General features: G+C 44.3%; 1 protein-coding gene across 5 annotated transcripts in view; it reads right to left on the bottom strand.

Moving 5' to 3' along the window:
* CDK14 (cyclin dependent kinase 14) overlaps positions 1 to 19,931 on the bottom strand; it is a 2,372,392-nt gene that overhangs the window by 1,608,138 nt on the left and 744,323 nt on the right. The window contains exon 1 of one of the 5 annotated variants that reach the window (XM_069648416.1): positions 4,564 to 4,936. The exons of the other annotated variants lie outside the window; for them this stretch is intronic. Coding sequence (XP_069504517.1) covers positions 4,564 to 4,632 — 69 coding nt within the window. The 5' untranslated portion in view covers positions 4,633 to 4,936. Of the gene's footprint in view, positions 1 to 4,563; positions 4,937 to 19,931 lie in introns of those variants that run through there. 5 annotated transcript variants of the gene reach the window in all.

Below are 19,931 nucleotides of genomic sequence, written 5' to 3'. Positions count from 1 at the left end.
CAGTGTTGTCTAACATAGATAATTTGTAATTGGACGATACCAAACATAAACCTTTTTTATAAATAGCCAAATAGGTATCAATATTGAATGCCGCCAGGAGTCGGCATATTAACCTTGGTGCAAGCCTTTTAGACTAATATTTCTAAAATACGTGCCAGGTCACTGGGTCCCCCCCGAAGCACTAAATTGGCCAGGCCATTGGGGCCCAGCGGTCTACATCCATCTAACTTTTTAATTGCTACGTTGATACTTTCTCTGTCAATATTAAAAACAATAATACAATGTATTTTCCAAGTTCCATTTTGGGTCGGATATCCATCAGAAAGAAAGGTTTTGAGAACATATTTGTGCCAATGTGCTTCGCTTATAGGATTTGTCCCTTAGCCATTCCTAGAATTTGCCAGATACGGCCAGAATCACCACTTCTTAATACAGTTGTCATCTTTTGCCATTGTGTATTCCTACACAAACATCTCCACCACTTTACCCAATTACGATATTTATTGTTAAGCTTCCTTATAGGTGCTACTTACCTTAAATTTTCTAGATCTTTCTTTTTATCTTCCCTAATTGCTTTTCTCATAATAACGTGTTTAGCATCTTTTACTTCTTTGTCAAATATTTTACCCTCGTTCTGCCTATCTAACATATCATCATTTCTTTCTTGCTAATTTATCTATACAGTAATTGCTTTTATAGCCCTGATTCTATTTAATTCGCCAACGTTTCTTGTAAATGTGATAACCAGGCCCTATCTAAATTCATTATAAAGTCTTTTACTTTATCTACATTTCTTCTTGACCAACGAATTCGATTCCCGCCTCCATTAATAAATATCAACATCCTCTATTTTGGGTGAATCACTGACCCTAAGGTGATATAAACTGTGGTCACTGTTCTTATTACTAATACCCGACAATTTGATGACACAGGGTACAAGATCTTGGCTTCCAAAAAAGTAACCTAAAGTGGCATTTCCATTACCATTAGTCCATGTAAATTTACCAGGGCAATCACCATTGGTATGCCCATTCTACACGACTAATTCCCACTCCTCCCGGAAATCCAGCCAAAACCGTCCCTGTCTATTGACAGCATTCTGTAACATAACACTTTTACTACATACATTTTCAGCTTCTGTTATGTCCTCTTTGTCAAGCGCAGTGGGCATTTGAAAACCCTCCCACGATTGCAATGTCTCAATTTCCCCATGAACCCCAGGGGTTGGGGGAAGGTCGTATACATTTAGGATCAGAAGTCTCTTTGGTGTTTCCTCTAAATTCAGCATGATCTCAAATACCAAAACAGTATCTACTTGTTTTAGGCATATTTACTCTGACAGCTTTCATAACATTTTTGACACCAATAAGCAGGCCTCCAAAAAGGTTGACCTGCCTCCGCCTTCTTTGCAGGAGTTTGAAATACATGATAGCCAATCAACATGAAAGTTGGGCATAAGCCAACTCTCTTGTATTAAAATAATCATTTGCCAGCAACGTATCCAAGGAACCCTCCGTACTTAAAACATGCTTATGGCCCTCAGTGTTCCAGGATGAAATTTTACAAATTCATGGACACACAGTGGACGTTACTGGCAAAAACCCTGAAAGCTAGTTGCACTCATGGCTTCATTCATCCTGCGGGCACTCTCTAATTGCTGTTCTCCTGCTGGCATTTGTAGTTGCCAGGGTGCCTTTTATAGGCACTATTTGATTATACATCAGGTACCCCACACTTCACATCCAAGTCATACCCCGTTTCAAAAGATTTGTTCAATGGGATCCAAACATTACAACAGTCTCCGCCGAGTAGCAATGTATTCTGGAAACATTAGAGTTAGCACACTCAAGTGGTTCAACAAAGCAGAAATCTCTCACAATAGCAGAATTTGTTGCAGTAATTGAAATGGATCAGATATGTTAATCCTCTTGATCCGTTTATCAACAAATAAGGATTTTATAGTAAAGGTTTTATGATCAACTGCAGGCTTTTGTCCTGCGGACCTTGAGCAAGATCCTGCAGTTAGTTGTAAGATGTCATTTACACGATTGGAACATCTATCATCAGGTATCACCCTAATATCCGCTATATCGATAGCCGATTGTTCCGTTCCTGAAACGTCATCGAAATATGCCTTCGACTCAGGAACCTTTTTCTTTCAATAACCAACTTGTAAATGTTACGCCATATTTAGTGAGCCATTTCTTTCTTCGATTTGCCCTTTTCCTGGCCATTTCACTGGCAGTCGGTGTAGATTTTACACTTTGAGAACAGTCAACTTCCCTGTTGGCCTTCAGTAGGATGTTTTAAGATCTCAACACATTTTACGGTTTCATTTCCTACTTTGTTTGCCCATTAAGAAAATCTCAGAAGTTTAGTTAAAGAGGTACCATTATCTACAACAGGTTGACGCCATCAGACAACATATCTCTTTGGAGTGGTAGGGGCTCTCTGTCATCCATTGCTGTACTGTTTTCAGCATACCTTACCTATTCATCATTATTCTTAACCAAGTTACGATCCAGCCATTGTACAGCATCTCCAAAGACGTACATTTTTCCACATATGATATTATATGGTATGATAAGGCATTTACAATGAGCCTATACACAAGTGTTTCAAGGCGCAACGAGACAAGGGAGGGGGAACAGAGGGAAGACAGACAACGATCCTACTAGGCCAGGTATCATTCAGATCGCGCAAGTGCATGGGAAGGGGGAAGTGGGAAAGTGCAGGGGGGAAGAGGAGGGGACAGTGCAGTACATAATAGAATAATAACAGTAAGTAAAAGTATGGCCAACAGGTGGCAAGTGCAAGGGTAAGTGCAGACAACAGGTGTCAAGTTCTGGTAGTGGGACTGTAGAGATACAGAAACAGTCCCCAAGTGCGGGGGTTGCCAGGAAGGCAGTGCAGGTGTGTGACTGGTGGGGAAGGGGACCTGGGCCCAACATCAGAAGGTGGCCAGGTAACCAGTGCAGTTTCAGTTTCGGCCAGAAAGTTAGCAGGGGAGAGGAGGAGAAAAAGCAGAAGCATAGAGAAATGTTTTGCAGTGTTTCCGGAACCAGAGATGATTATCCTCAAGTTTCAGGGAGGCAGGGAGGCTGTTCCAGAGGGAGGCCCCAGCTGAAGAAAGATATCTACTGCCAACTCGTTGCTTGGAGAAGCGACTGACCCTGAGGGAGTTGGAGGCAGATGAGCGAAGAACTTGAGAAGGAAGATATTTAGGAAGAGAGTGTTGAAGGTATTGAGGCCCCAGAAGGCCTTGTGGACAATGCAGAGGGTTTTGAACTTAATCCTTGCAGCTACTGGGAGCCAATGGAGAGATTTCAGTCCTGGAGAGATATACTCCCTAGGCTTGAGGCCAAGGACAATTCTCACAGTCCTGTTCTGGATGAGTTGCAGAGGGCAGAGGGTAGAAGCAGGCAGATTTAGAAAGAGGCTGTTGCAGTAGTCCAGCCTGGAGAGAACCAGAACTCTGGAGACAGTGAGCTTCTGGGGGAAGGAGAGGAAAGGAAGAATACCTCTGAGGAGGTGCAGCTGGTAGTGTGAATTCTTAGAGACATCAGAGATGTGAGGAGCAAAGGAGAGTGTGGAGTCAAATATGACCCCGGCGTTCTTAACCTCACACGTGGGAGCAGGAAGAGAGCCAAGAGAGGCCAGCCAGAGAGTGGCAGGAAAGGAGGGAGCGTGTGTGCCAATGAGGAGAATCTCGGTCTTGCTGGCATTAAGGCAGAGATCATTGGCGGCACACCACTCCTGGATGGTGGACAGGCAGTCAGAGCTGAGTGTCATCCACATAGCACTGGAAGTTGGAGCAGAGCGCGGCAGTGTGGTAGGCAAGAAGTGCCAGGTATTGGTTGAACATCCAGGGAGAGAGGTTAGACCCCTGGGGCACACCACAGGTAGAGATAGAGATGGAGGAGAGGAAGGCCCCAAGTTGAACCTGGGAGGGTCGATCAGAGAGGAAAGAAGACAGGCACGGCAGGGCCTGACCGGTGATACCCAGGTTATCACGGATACGGTTGAGCAGGATGGCATGGTTGACTGTGTGAAAGGCAGAAGAGAGATCAAGTGAGATGAGGACACAGAGGGTTAGACATAGTTTAAGTAACATCTTTACAGCAAATTGCAAAATCACCTTGGAAATATGCATAACCACTGTATTTTCTGAGGCTCTCAGAAACAGTACCAAAAGGAGAGGAGAAAGCCCTGTGGATAAGGTAGAAGCATGAAGAGCACAGAAGCACACAAGTAACCCACAACCTAGTCCCTATCATTAGTGCAAAAGTGAATACAAAATGCAAAGAGAAGGAAGCGTGCCAGGCAGCATCTGGGTACAAACACAGGTGTGTTACAAATAAAAAGGACAGAAAATGCCTGAGGACAGATAACAAATTAGTGCAGGCATCCGTGTACATGCAATACATACATCCAGTGTTTAGAGGCCGAATGAACAGTTTATCTAGCATTTCAATGGCCTCAGATTAACTGTACTGTTCTAATCAAGGTCACAGCTATATGGGCATTGTCCTTGAGATCTGGCACGTACTTGGCTATCCTTACCTGGAAAACCAGCTGCTCCTTTGTCAATCCATGGGGAAGTTCTTTAATGGTAAGAAACTCAGTGGACATGAAATGACAGGAACCTCTCTGTCAGACAGGAGTACTACGTACTAGTCCTTGGCCATCTCCTTTGACATTAATTGCCATCTCGCTACAAGGCAAGGTCAAGTCACTTGTTCTCTTGTGATGGCTCTCTTCTCCTGCTGTGCACCTTTATCAGAGATCGTTGTCAAATGCTGGCAAAGAATACAGCAGTTGCTTACTAGTTCCAGAGGGTTGCTCATATGATGACCCCTTGCATCTCAGTAAGCAAAGAAACAAGACCCACAGCCCAAGGGACTGCTGCCAACCTGAAAGCTGAGCACACCAGCCTTCTGTCTGCTGAAGCCAGGTGTCCCCTTTGTCTTCCCAGATTGTGATGACAATGGATGACTCATACTTGGCTAGACCAGAGTCAGTGATGAGCAAAGCGAGCTGCACTGATATAGAAGCATGAATCGGACAGATAGGTTTCCTTGCTGAATCGAGGAGTACATGTTTTATTGTACGACTGGAGGAGCTTGATAACAACAGGCGATACTACGACTACGCATTAAGTAAACAGAGACAGAGTCATGGTCAAGAGTATAGTTCACAAGAAGCTTCAGTTAGCAGAACATCTTGTAACTATGAAGATTAACTTGGTGAAAGAAGGGTTAACAAGAAACCCAAACGTTGCTAAAACATGGGGAAATCTGGACACCAACCTCTTTGTAACCGGTGTAAGCAAAAGGTTTTACATGAATGGCTCATATATAATGGCATATATAATGGCACCTGGACAAGTATCCGTAATGGGAATATTGTTCACCGTGAGGTTCCAAGTGACATCATAGAGCAGGAAAGCATTGCTCAGGTGACTCACTTGGAATCCCAAGAAGGAAATCAGTGCTTTGTTGGCACCCACCAATGCACAATGTTTTAGTGTATGTGGCTCAACTGGGTCCTTTCCTCTTCTCTAAGTTATCATCTTGGTTCATTTGCGCAGGGCATGAGGAGGTGTGCCATAGGATACATATAGAAAAATATGCCCTTCCTAGAGAAACAGAATAATAACATGACTCCTGTCTCTACTTACCGTGCTTTCACATTTGCTGGGTTTCACAAACTAAGGCGGAAATCTAAGAAGTATCTGTGATATGATGTGATATGGAATTTATAACGCTCCTCTATACAGGTGTTTCAAGGGGCGTGTATCATTTTTACACAGACCTTTGGGTAGAGTTCATCTTGATGTATGTCCATGTAGAGTTCCACTCTATTAATTTCAAAAACTGGTCCTTGCCTTTAAAGCAACTCTAATATGATTTATCCTATGTTCATTATACGTCATGTAGCCCTCATTACAATTTTGGTGGTATCCAACCAGAATTACCGGTGGGATACCAATGAAACTGCCTTACCGTCTCCGCTGCCCGATATCCCAGTATTACCAGGATATTATGGGTGGTAGAGATGCCGGTAAATTCCCATTCCATGGAGTCCTGAGGGATGGGATTGCCGGTATTTCTGACACTGGCAGTACTGGTGCTGGTGATTCCAGATATTATCTGCCAGGAGGGGCCTGAACTCCAGGCAGGTCAGGCCTGCCAATAGTTCACTGCCCCTACCAGCAAACTTGTGTTTCCCCAGTCCAGAAAAATTGCCTGTGCCGGTATTACCAGCATTCATTCCCGCAATTGTTTCCAGACCGCGGGCAGTCTTGCAGCATGATAGTGCTCCCAGTAGCAGGATTTCACTATTCCCCAATTTAGTGGTATCCATTGTATGAACTTTGGAAGGGTGCAAGGCGCACCCCACCCACTTTGGAATTCAAAGATACATCCTGAAGGCTGCACACAGATTCCTACTATAGCACGACCACATTAAGATAATGTACCCCATTTGCTGTCAGGCAATAGGTTCTGGGTGTTGGTTGGGTGCTCAGAGAAATAGCCCACAACCCTTCTCTTGACAGGCCACATCTTTCGTTTGTGATGCCTGTTGTCGTTTTCATGCCACAAGCCTCATGTTGCACCATATCACCTCTGGTGGAAGAAGTTAACCGGATGAGATGAAGGGGGTGTGTAATGATGGAACACTTGCAGGATGAATCAGGGTGCAGGCATGTATGATGAATGATTAATGATGCGCTTTCCACTCAAGTCCAGTAGAGATCTTCAGTTACAAGTAAGGCAGTACAATAACGTAAGGTGTGCTCCCTTAGACATTAGGATGGGTGAGACCTGTATGATTGACTGACAACCTCTAGGAATTCAGGAGAATGGGCACACACCTTACTGTGCAACATGCATTGATTAGACAGATGTTGGTGAATTCATTATATATGTAGATACATCTATAACTATAAATACAGGTGCTATATTACCACATTAGACTACAACGAGCAATGCATTTTGGATATTCTCACAGAATATGCAGCACCAAACACCTCTAAGTGTTCCCAGAAGTTGTACATTACTCAATATGTAAATATCTAGAGGCAACCATGGTAGCTGCAGTCGACCATACAGACACAAAGACACACAGCAGAACGAAATCCCCATGAGAGAGACGAACAAACAATTTAACACTAACACCCCAATGGTACCTGGGCTGTTCCAACTCAACTGATATTTGCCTACAACTGGCAGAGCGGGGAAAAAAGGTGTCCCCAGCTCTTGACCATAGTAATACGGTCCTGGCAATACCGGTGTAAAGTAGGAGAAACCTTACCAGTTGCTTAGCGTTAGGCACGGAAACCTAGGACAGGGAGTGTACGGATTACGTCCTGTCCAACGTACGATTTTTTCTTTCTCTTTCCTAATGCCCACAAACATTTATGAAAGGACAAAATCTTCATCAATCCTCCTAAGAAGATCTGTCAGAGGAATACCCCGTAATTGGGTGTGCGCCAAACAGCTGACAAAAAACGAAAATCTGAGCAAAATGCTACAAATGTGCCAGGGTTTTCTTCTGACAGACCCCATACCCCAGAGAATGATCTCCTCTGATACCAGAACAGACCCTCTAAACGGCAGCTCTCAAAGCGTGATTCGAGTCGTGCTGCAAGAGTCGCAAACTCGCTTTGCTCGTATTTAAGATGCTGCGGTAAAACAGGCTCACTGAACCACACATCAAGTGCATGCTGAAATCAAACCAGGTCTGAATCCACACCCCAGCTCTGTGCTTTACACAGCCCCTCGAACCCCAGTGCTCACTGTTCCCAGCGTTTTACTACAAAGGGTTCTTTCTGTGGTGCCAGGCGGTGAATGTGAGGAAATATTTAGAATTATATGCACGCCAGTTGAATTTTGGTTTTAAATTGTTATGGAGGGCACACAGGTTGTAGGCCATGAGGTGTGGTAGTAGTTGTACACACTGGCAAGGTTTTTCTGTTTTTATTCAATGAAGATATCTGATGTTAATGTTAAGCTTTTTTCGGATTGCAGCACAGATTTTCCATTTTGTGCTCCTCTGTTAAAGGAGTTTTCAGATTGCATCAAATTTACCATCTTTATGCGTTTGAATAGTCTTACATCTGGTAGTGTTTTCTTGTTTTTACAGCTCGACATAGCCTTTTTGCTGTGTATATTCTCGCACCACAACCTCTTTCTTTTTTGGTTGTGTTTTGTGATTTTTGTGATTTTTGTGGTCTTTGTGTTGTGTCACTTTTACTAGATATTTTCATCATACAATCAAACATAACATCAGGATACTACACCCCTCAAACAACCCGGGCAATAACCATACGGATCTCCATACGAGTTAATACTCCCCGCAGAAAAACAAACACAATCTGTCAAAACCATACACTGCTGTAAAACCCCTGTGGAGCACAGTAGGCTTCATCTCTCGCTCTAGAACTCTATAATGAGAGGTGAGTGACCTGTCACAAAGTACAGGGTGGTTTTGTTTTCACTAATAATTCTGTCGAGGGGAGGATGAAATGGGACAAATCAGTCTCCTTTCTCTCTCTCCCTCTCCCTCTCTCTTAGCCACCAATATGATACGGGCAACAGCCACTCGAAGTTAATGTAAGGCAGCCTTGATATAAATGAAGTATCTCTACTTCCTACTAAGGTGGACAAAACCCCTGACCGTTCCCTTTTTTTCTCAAAATGAAAGCAGCGTAGGCACACCACTAACCTACGGGACTAATTTCACAGTGAGCATGAACTGCTCTCACAGTAGACCCTCCTCCCTCGCAAAACTTCCCACTCCTACCTCACTGTAGATAACGGGAAAATGGATGGGAAATGGGCCGGTTCTGCGACCTCTGACAGGAATAATCCTGTGGAGGTAGCTGCAATTCCCCGGCTGGGAGAGGCTGCTTCCAAAACAGGCAGGACAAGGCCACACAGTGACGAGTCTGCACTAACCCCAAGAGCAGGAACACCCTTTGGGATTCTACTGACCGTCTCGTCTCTCTCTCTTAACCCGGCAAAAACCATGCGCTTTATATCCTCTCCTGGAATTTTCCAACCTTGGCAAACAACAAGGGGCGGAGCAGCTGTCCAAATTAAACTTTCTCCTCAGGCAGCAGGTGGATCCCCCTCACATCGGACTGAACCACCGCCCACCATTTTTGAAACAAACAAGGTGCAGAAAAAACGAGAAGGGGGACAATGGAGGACAATAAGCAGATATACTTCATTTAAAAGAACAAAGAGGCAGTATTAAAAGGGAAATACCAGGAAGACACATACATAAAATAGAAAATACAGGCTGACTTGGCAATAAAACGAGCATATTAGTAATTGAGACATTTGGGAGACTGTTTAAACTATAATTGTTTAAACTACAACTTTGTAAGTGGGTGTGTGTTTTTTGCCTTATAGGTGAGGCGAATGAGGATAAGCTGATACTCATCCGTACAGGAAAGACAACTAGAGTAACACAAACGGTTGCATTGTCGTCGGATGTATTATACTCAGCTACACCACGCAGGTAGATTATTGACGATCGAACCTGTTACCCAGAGCTGGGGGAGTTTTGTGCTAGGTCTAGTCATAAGACCGTTAAAGTATTTTTTAATTGCGTCTCTATCCCTATAGGGATCCTCAGGAAGATAAGGGAGATAGAGCAGTGGAATCCATCTCAAGCCAATCCACGATACACACATTTTCTGCCCCTGATGAATGTCCGGCAGAGTCAAGCCATAGAAGACAGAAACTTATAGAAGTTGGGTTAAAACAAACATAGCGTGACAAATGAGTCTAGGTGACCAACACTATGAGTAATCAGGTCACGGCAACTAGAACATCAATGTGTAAAGCACATCATTGTGTATCAGTTTTGTACTAATTGATGTAAAATTTGATGTATTGTTTTTAAACATTTTCTATATCGAAGTGTAGTGTATTAATATTGTTTTTATTAATTGCATAATAAAATTGAGTTCTTAATTTTGTAAAATATTGACAACATTGAGGAGGGCTATTATTTGTTTTAAAGCTCAGCCTAGAGTAAAATGATTTTCCTAATAAAACGAACATGAACACACATTTTTTTTTCTTCATGGAATTTACACCACCTCATTATATAAAACATATCAGCACAGCTTTATTTTCGTTTTCATTCATCTTTTTTTCTTCAGGTTGCGGATTAAATATCCAGTCTTTGGCAAACTCCCAATTTTGTGCAGGGTTACAATAACACGGGGAGGCATCCACTCTTCAGTAGCCCAGGGTTAGCCGCCATACGTGGAGCATTCACCCAGGTACCACCCACAGCATTCCACATGTGAATATATAAGTTGTCATATGCTGGGGCTCAAATCATGTGTGATATTCATTTCAGTCCACTAGAATATGTGACTCCGAACTTCTTGGTCTCTTGTAACAGCACCCTACACCGAGACTCTCTCTATATACCATTTTCGCTGCCTATGTATGTCATTTATGTTCAAAATGACACCCCAACGTTTAATAAATATAAATGCAAAACATGACAGCTATCCACTCTAAACGACCTAGGGTGCACCTGAATCAGCACCACACAGCCATTCTCGCAAACCACAAGAGGGGAGACTGGCACTGTGTCCATGATGAAGACAACCCTTTTGAGATGAAGCTCACGTCACATTATATAAGTGAAATAACAGAAATTACATATTATATCTGAACTGTACTATGCTACCAACACAAATTCTGTTACAATGCCACACATGAGATGTTCACAATGCTGATCAGGAAAAACAGCATGCAGGCATTATAGTTGGGTTGGGTTGACTATCACCAAAACATATTGGTGCGCACTACTATTTTAGAAACTATAGCATTAACACTAAATGTTCACTGTACAGACTTTGAATTTCTCTATGTATATTATCTTGGTCTAATTCCTCTGTTGTCAAATCTGAGTACTGTCATGACCGTGGGACCAACAGTTAATGCAAGACTCACAAAATAGGGTACAAACAATATTTTACAACGCAAACAGGCCCACAGATATGGTTGGGCTGGGTATTAATGAGGGCTATCCAATGAAATCAAAAGGGAACATTGCAGCTGGCTTACAGACCATAGTCCATCAGTCAATCCATCACTCACCTTGGGCTCAACCGCCTGGTGGTCAAATGTAAGTCACTCACAGACAATGGGATTTCAAATGCCCTCTGTACTTCAGTCCTGGCCTAATTGATGGGTTTCTTTCCGTCATGGTCTGGGCCAACATCTTGAGTTTGCAGGTGGTCCCTTCCACCTGTCAGGCTTATGGGACTTGGGCTTGCTTCAGATTGTGCCACAGCTGGGAAAGACTTGACAGGTCTCACTGGACTCAGGGAACTGTTGCTGTGATCTCTGGGATACAGGCAGTCAAGTCTGACACAGTCGCTGCTAGCTCTGGGTGGTGGGGTGCCTCTTCCACAGGACACCTCTGTACCCCTCCTAAACCTCCTGGTCTTGTCTATTCTCTCAGTTGTCTCCTCAACACTCCACAATGATCGGAGTTCTGCATTTCCCCTTCTAGATCCTTTTTCTTTCCCACTTCTTGTCCTGCCTCTTTCTCTCCTGAGGTCTTAGGTAACTCTGCTTTCCTGGCCTCATTTACTATGCCTGGTTCTCCTTCCTTCTCCCATTTCACATCTGTCTTAGTCTATTCCTTTTTTCATGTTTTTGATCTTACATCCTTCTGTACTGTTACTCTCTTCCTCTTCTTGATCTGCTCATGTTCTTACATCACTGTATTCCTCCTCCTCTTTCCTTCTCCAAAATCCCCACTGTCTGTTTTTTTTAATTGCCCTCCTCTCTAGGTCTTTCCACTTTCCTCTCCTCAGGTCATTTGTCAGTCCTTCCAACTTTTAAACTCCTCTGCTTTGTACTCCCCACTCCAGGATTGGCTGCTTTCCTCTCCCTCCTTTCACTTTCTGCTTCCCTCCTCCCCTATCCAAGCCTGTACCTACACCTTTGATTCATGCCTTGTTCTGCTCTTCTCCTGTCCTTGCTCACCCTTCCTCTTCTCTCTGTACTGCCAGTTCTTCCCTCCTTCCAACACCCACACTGCACATAGAATGGAGGCTGTTTAAAGAATATTACAGCCCCGTTCTCATGTGCTAGAAACACAGAACTGCCTCAGCTGTTTTGCTGCAAATGCTGAAAGTATGGATTGGCTATTTTTGAGAAACCTGAAGGTGTCTCACTCGCTAGTCCCCGGGGATCTGTCATCTAGGTGGCCAGAACATGGCCATCGCTATTGGAGCCAGTTCTTGGGGGTGGACCAGTGTGGGAGGATCACCTGGATGGGCGGTCTTCAGAGAGTGGAAGTTAGATACCGAAGGGTGAGACTCGGTACCCCCATCCTTATGCCTACTTTTCCCCATCCTACCCAGAAGGCTATCTAGAACCCCCTCCCCTTACTTGACACAAACACTTTCTCACAGACAGATTATCATGAAAGACAACGGACTTACACCAGTGCCGCATACCTGACTTGTCTCAACACAAGGGTCAGGCAGAGTCAGGCTATTGCCGATAACTGCACACACCAGACTTCCCTTTTGGTTCCCATAGGGATAGAAGGCGAAGCACAAGAGCACACAGAGAGCAAGGCCAAACACATGAGGAAGCAGCTATTCTAGGACGCCAGTTCAAACAGAGGAGAAAGGCAGTGAGACCTGAAAGGGCGACGAAGAGCGAAATGCGCTTGCCTTTTTCGACCCGTGGAGCCTCCGAGAAGGGAAACGTAAAACTGGGTATTGCAACTGATGAATGTTGCAAAGGATGTCAGTGGTACATGGGACCCTCCCGCACTGATAGCCATGGCAGGAAGCAGCAGTTGCCATCTGCCCTGCCATCGTGGTACCGTCCTTGACTCCAGAGGCAAGAGACACCAACAGAGTTTGGCACAGCCAGTGAGTCAGAAAGAGCTGATAATAGACTGGACTCTGTGTGGTTCAAAGCTGCGAAGAGCAACATTGTATGAAGAAAGAAGACTAAAGTACAAAGGTCTTTTGAAAGCAAAATTAGTATCAGAGTTAGATTGGTCTGGTGCCATGTGGGCGTTCATTCGAAGGACTCTTACTGATGCTCCGCTCCTGAACAAGGATAATGTGTTCAAATGGGAAATCGAAGTGGTCCAGCAGCGGGCTATGTTGCATCCTGTGCATAGTTGAAAGTCTTTGGTTGTTGTAGAAACTACAATTACCAAGAGGCCTTGGGGGAGGCCGGCATAAGGTGTCAAAGTGGTTACATGAGGATCTAGCCGAACCCCTTGTACAGTCAAAAGTCTTTGGCACGTTGTGGAGGCAAATGTGAACCCGACTGAGGGAAGCCAAAAGAAAGATAAGTAAAGTGAACTGTGTATTTTGGCAAATGTGAACCCAGTTGAGGGATACCTTGAGGGTCTTAGCCCGACAGATGGAGGCTAACGTTGAAAGATGGATTGGAGCTCTGCTGAGGGGAATCCAAGGTTAAAGAGTAAACACCCAATGTGAAGATTAGAAGGAACTTTTATTTTGCGAAGAGCAATCACCCCAATCATGTGATCCAAAACATCCCGTATTGAGAACTATTGAGGATTAAGAGAAATTTCCCAGACAACAAAGAATATGAAAAGCAAGCAAAAGACTCAGTTTGTACATTTGAAGAAAGAGGCTATGATAGACAACATCCCTGTAAAGTATACAACACATCTTTGTCACGCACAAGAGCAGATCTTATCAACAAACCAAAAATAAGCTCATCTGAAACCATCAACAAGGTGTGGTTTATTACCACCTATAGTTCTGAAATACAACTCATTACAACACTGTCCAATTCTTCAACTTGATGATGATCTATTACCTTCATTAGACAGTACACCCTGTCTAACATTTCGCAAGGCCAAGAATTTAAAGAACATGCTAAATCCATCACACTTGATGGCGCAACGTAAAGATATTGGTCTCCCACAAATGTGGTTCAAAAGGCTCTTCAGGTAACTATACATTTGGGAAATGTAACCTATGTACTTACTCTGGTAATGGGAAGAACCAAATTGAGTTTCCAAATGGAAAAATCTGCCAAATTTCCCAGTTCATGAATTGCAATACCAAATACGTAATCTATGGCATACAATGCACTTGTTTAAAGTTGTATTTAGGAAGCACCATTCACCCTCTCAAGACAAGAATTGCAGAACATCTAAGATACATCAAAAACAAGGACTTACGATTTCCCCTGGCTTATCATTTTCAGAATGAACACAGCAAAGATTATGTGGCCATATTTTGGAATAGAAAGCATTTGCATGCCTCCCAGGGGAGGAATACAGGGAGAAACGTTTGAGATGCAAAGAAGCATCTTGGATTTGTTGATTAGACACTCGTTTTACAGGTTTAAACGTTGACACGAATAAGAGTCATTTTCTTTAATTTCACTATTATTTATTAACCATCCCGAAAGGGGCCCCTAGGGGTCCTTTACATCTATGGAAACAAGGCGAGTCACCACACACGATGGATACGCCAGACACGAGGTTGTATTCCCAAAGCTAGGGTTTATTGCAAAGCAAAAGTTTCAGTTGGCCAACTCGGTCTCACGCCCCGCAACATGTATCTCTAGACCTCGAGGGACGCAAGAGAGTGAATTACGTACATCAGTTACATATATACAAAATGCATATCAAACAATCAGCTATGACATGTTTAACACCCCCCTTTATTGGGTTTCTTTGAACTTGGTGTGATGATGGACATTTTCGACAACTATGACACCTTCAAACATCTATTCTAGTAACAATTTGCAATTTGTGAGTGCGGAGGCATCTTTCAGTTGTTGAATAGAACACAGCGCTTCTGTTCTTGGAAGCGAGCTACATACGGGGGGAGAGTTGCATTCCAGACCTTGCTATCTATGAGGTGCTATTCGTGTCCTGGGAGCCGACACGCCCTAACAGGGCTCAGCAAAGGGGGGCCATAAGAAGAGCATAATTCAAGCCTTTAGCTGATTTATTCTAACATATTCTACCATATAACGAGACTGGCTGGCAGCTGCGAAATTATTAAATGCCCTGCAACTCTGCTTCAATGCTACATTGGGGAGGGAGCCGGGCATTCTTCCTGCGCTACCTAAGTTGTGTTTCAACGAACTCTTGTTATCCTTGCGGCCCTGCGGCCTTGTCCTTTTACGTGCAGACAACAATGTTTTACAGTCGAGCAGTGTAAGCAGAAAATGTACTGCGAAGCAATAAGAACAGAAAGCAATGAGCAATGGTTAGAAAACAAAATGGCGATTCTTGTTACATCAAAATGGCCGTTCATTGGCAAACCTGGAAACCTATATTCTGTCATATCGTGCATGAGACAGTTGGCCCACGGCCATCAAAATACGTTTGCGGTCACACAGTAGAGGTATCAATTTTTCTAGACTGACAATCCACTGTCCTGAACGCAACTATGGATTCAAAATTAGTTTTATTTATTTAGTTCAGCCTTGTGTACTCCTACAATATTTACCTTTTAGTTTTACATGGAGACTTATAATTGTTTTGATCATATTCCAAACTGTAACATTTTTGCATGACTGACAATTCGAGACTCAACCCACTAATTGTGTCGGAAAAATAATCAGTAATCTATTAAGGATAACCAACATACTAGATGACGTTGGGTTAGATGATGCAATCGTGCATAATACACGCGATCGAGTGACACTCTGTCATTCAACTAGAACTAGCCCAAAGCAAGATGGAGAAAGTGTGATGACACGGTCGTACATAACAAGCGCAATCACGTCACCACGTTATTATAAATAAGCGATCATCTTTGATACACTGTGGTTACCATGCCGCAAGTTTTTCTTTTGTTTGGAAAACCAGAACTTAAACCGAAAACCTAGGTAAGCAGCAATAATGCTATCTGGAATTTTGAAATCCCAAAATGTATGTATATTTTACATTACTCATGAGATGTAGCTTAGCAGCAAAATGGAACAACAACTATTATCTCTTGTATGAACCAACCTGATTGAGCAAGCCAGATACATGAAGGAATATTCCTTTCCATTTTGCTTACTTTAATAGTGGTCAATTTGGAATGATTATTGACACAGACAGTACAAACTCAAAATTGAGTATAATTACCATATATGCTCCCTTGAAGTGAAATAAACCTTTAATGAGTCTAGCAATTATTGTATAGAAAGTGTTAGACTTGTGGAACCACTGTTCTTTAAAAAAAGAAAAAAAACATTTTTAGAGGCCTGAACAAGAAAACCAGCCACTCCAGAAGCAAACAGCCACATGGCGCTGGCCACAACCCAGGAGCTTGGATAAAAAAACATTTTTTTACAATCTTTTTTTGAGGGTAGCAAGGGCGACCTGAGGGGTCGCAGTTGCGACCGCTGGTGACCATTAAATGGCGTCCCTGGAGCACTGCTGCAGCCAGGAAGAACTTCATGCCCAAAGGGCTTGTGCTGCAGCACTGTTTGTCACTATAGCGCCATTTAAAAATATAAAGGCTGTCTATAAATTCCTAGCAAATTCTTATGCTGGATAAACACAAGGGGATAATGTAGTGGGGGTGAAACAATGATATATGAAAACATAAGGTAGGTGTATTATTTGAAACAAAGCAATTTTGTTCTACTGATCAAAGATTATCAGGAAGTGCTAAAGAACACACATTTCTTCCGAATACATATGTTGGTCTAAGACTGCTTCATTCATGTGGACAGATTAGTATTTAATCCTCTGTGTCACCATGGGTGAAGGGCACCTGAAATGTTACATTCCAGTTACAATAGATATCAATGAATTCAAAGACGATGGCGAACAGGTTCATAATTGCCTAGTGTTCCAGCTGGGTAGCTGCCCATTCATGCAAAATAAAACAACACATCATCAAATGTCATATGGGAGTCTGCTGGGCCGCAATAACAGGCCATTGTGATCATGAACGCCAAATTTGAGATCCATGTTGTCACTATATAATTAACACTAAGCAATGCATTTTAAATATTGAGATCTACATGATAAACATTATATCACCTTAAATCCTGTCCCTCAAATGATTGTTCTCTCTACCACTGTAATTTCTACATCCAGAACACAAAGTATCTGTTGTCAGAAAAAATCTCCTGTTTCCACCGATTAGTTCTGGTTCTTGTGTTCTTAATTCCCTGTAGTGGTATCTTTTGTATAGCGAAATCACCTGCCATTTTGTCTACCATGGCATCACAGGAAGTGCCATCTCACCATATGTGACTGTAGTGAAGGGGTACTGTACTTTTTTTTTTTAACGTAGCGACCTCCAGGGAGTGTGGAGCGAATGGTCACGTTACTGCTGAGCTCTGGCTCGATGAACAGCAATGAGGGCACCACAGCTCCCAAGTCGGCAAAAGTCCCCAGTAACGATGGGGGAATATGCCCTTGGATAGACAACTGCCAGGGTGGCCCCAGTGCAATGGCTGAAGGAGGAATCCCGCAGTTACCCAGAGGAGTGCAGACAGAGCAACAACTGAGGCTTGAGGAGCAAGTGGTAGTCACAGACTCTGATGACGGAGCAGCCTGGAGCGGATCAATGGTGACTCCCTCGACTCCCACGATGTGCCGGGTGTGGATGCAGAGTGGAGAGGGGCGGCAGTGCCAGTGACCTAGAAGGTGGATTGCAGCCCTTGGGCGATCCAAAGGATCAGGGCTGCGGGACCGGCTCATGGCGAAGAGCGGCAACTGGAGGAGCCCAGTGGGGAGCTGAGTGAGCCCAACTTTGAAGCCGCTGAGGAAGGAGGTTAGGCGGCGGCTCTCTTGAGTAAAACATGAGGCTGCTGGACCGCAGGGGTGGCATTGGAGCCCAGTGGTGGCATTGGAGTCATTGAAGGGCAGAGCAGCACATCAGTATCTCTCCGGAGTGAAACAGGGAGCTGCTGGACCCCAGTGGAGGCATTGGAGCCATTGATGGGGACAGCAGCTTGATGGGAGGGGCATACCTGATGCGGCTTGGAGAGGGCACAGGAAAGCAGCACAGGCCAGTGTGCAAACTAGGCAGCAGATGAGGTGGTGGAGGACTGGAGATGTAGGGGTTGCCAGCCACAGAGGAACCTGCGAGAAACACTGAGGGGAGGACATATCCCCTGCACAGAGTATTAAGGGGCAGGGGCTGCAGTTGTGTAGAGGAAGAGGGAGCCTACAGCCAGGCGCAGAGTTTGGGATTGCCTCCCCCCATGTGGTAGTGGAGCCTGCAGGCACCGGTGGAATTGTTGCCCGGTAGGGTCACCTCAGAAGCTGCCTTTGGGTGCACCGAAGGTACCGCCGGAAAAGAACTCGAGTGGTCCAAGTCCCCAACTGGAGGCAGCTCAAACAGCACAGCGTCACCTGGATAAGGGCGAGGTTTGGAGGCCCTGCAGTCAGACATCCACAGCGTCCTTGTAGAGGTTAAAGTGCTGAGAGGGACGGCACTTAGGGAGAGAGTGGAAAGGTTGAGGATAGGCTGGACGCCCAGAGACCAACCATCTGTCCGCTGAAATCTTGCAGATGCAGATGGTCGTACTAATTAAGGAACTGGAACTAGGAGAGAGGCACCTCAGGACCAACCTGGATGACGTGGAGAATAAGGAACAAAGAAATAATATAAGGCTCTAGGGGCTCCCACAGACTGAAGGGGAGACAACAAGGGATCTGGAGAAAGAGTAGTTGCCATGTTTATAGCCCTGCTGGAGGGGGACGAGTCAACACTGTTCATATTTGCTCTCATTCACAGAGGTGCTGACTCAGGGAACGACACGAGATTGGTGATGGTGGTGAAATGTCACCATTTTCGAGATAAGGAAGAAGTGCTGCGAAAGGCGAGAGATGCATCTACCTTTGAGTGGGAGGTGGCCTCCATCCGAATGTACCAGAACTTGTCAACTCGCACTCTGGAGCAGAGACGAAAGTACAGGCAGCTTACATCCTGGCTCCAGAAGGAAGGCATTTAATATCGCTGGAGGTACCCATTTGCGCTATCCTTTTTGATAAAAGGGGAGCAGTTTGAAGTGAAGGAAGAAAACCAAGCTGATCAAATCCTCCAGGAGCTGTGGGAACGCAGACAGGACCCGATGTTGGAGGAGCAGAAGACGATGAAGGAGAAATTCAGGAAGTCCTTTGCGCAGTCATCAGGAAGAGGGAAAGTGACTGGAACTCGAAAATGTAGGAAAACGAACCTCTTGAATCTGAAATCGGGGAGGGGACTGACATGAGGAAAGGGGGCTTACAAGAAGAGGGGAGAATATTTGACAATGTTATTACAATGAGGGGGGCGCAGCAGCGGAAAGTTTAATTGTTAATAATCGGTTGCAGTTTCAGCTTAACAGCGTGTATTCCTTGGTGGCCCGGATTGGACTGGGAGTCTGAATAACTTTGGGAATGTTTATCTTTGTTGGGTTACAGTTTATATGTTGGCTCTCTTTGATTGAGGTTGCAAGGGATTGGGGCATAGGTGGACCAGGGGGCAGAGGAAGGGAGTGTATTTTCTCAGTTCAAGTTGTTGGGTTGATAGGTATTTCTCCACTGGACAGCAACCAGGGTCAGGTAAATTGCTTTGGCTCTTTGGACTATGAATGCTATTAGGGTAGCTAGGCTCAATGTGAAGGGTCTCAACTTGCCCTACAAGTGCTCTTCTACAAGTGCTCTTTACTACTTAGGGAGTATAGGCAAAAAAGGATCTTGTGCTGTTTGTTCAGGAATCACATTTCAAACAGGGGGAGGAATCTCGACTGTTGGGAAAAGGGATTGGACAGTCATTCTGGGCATCAGAGGTGAGAGGACGTTCAGGTGAAGTGAGGGATGGAGGGTAGGCTCCTGCTGGTAGTGGGGACGTTGAGAGGGGAACAGGTGTCCTTTGTGGAACGGGTGTCCTTTGTGCCTTTTTAACCCCCTAATAGTGGACAGTGCCT

This window comes from Ambystoma mexicanum, chromosome 2q, assembly GCF_040938575.1.
Source record: "Ambystoma mexicanum isolate Mex_15411 chromosome 2q, UKY_AmexF1_1, whole genome shotgun sequence".
Taxonomy (NCBI): Eukaryota; Metazoa; Chordata; class Amphibia; order Caudata; family Ambystomatidae; genus Ambystoma; species Ambystoma mexicanum.
The sequence above is the reverse complement of the archived record's forward strand: the minus strand, read 5'-3'. Positions and strand labels throughout refer to the sequence as shown.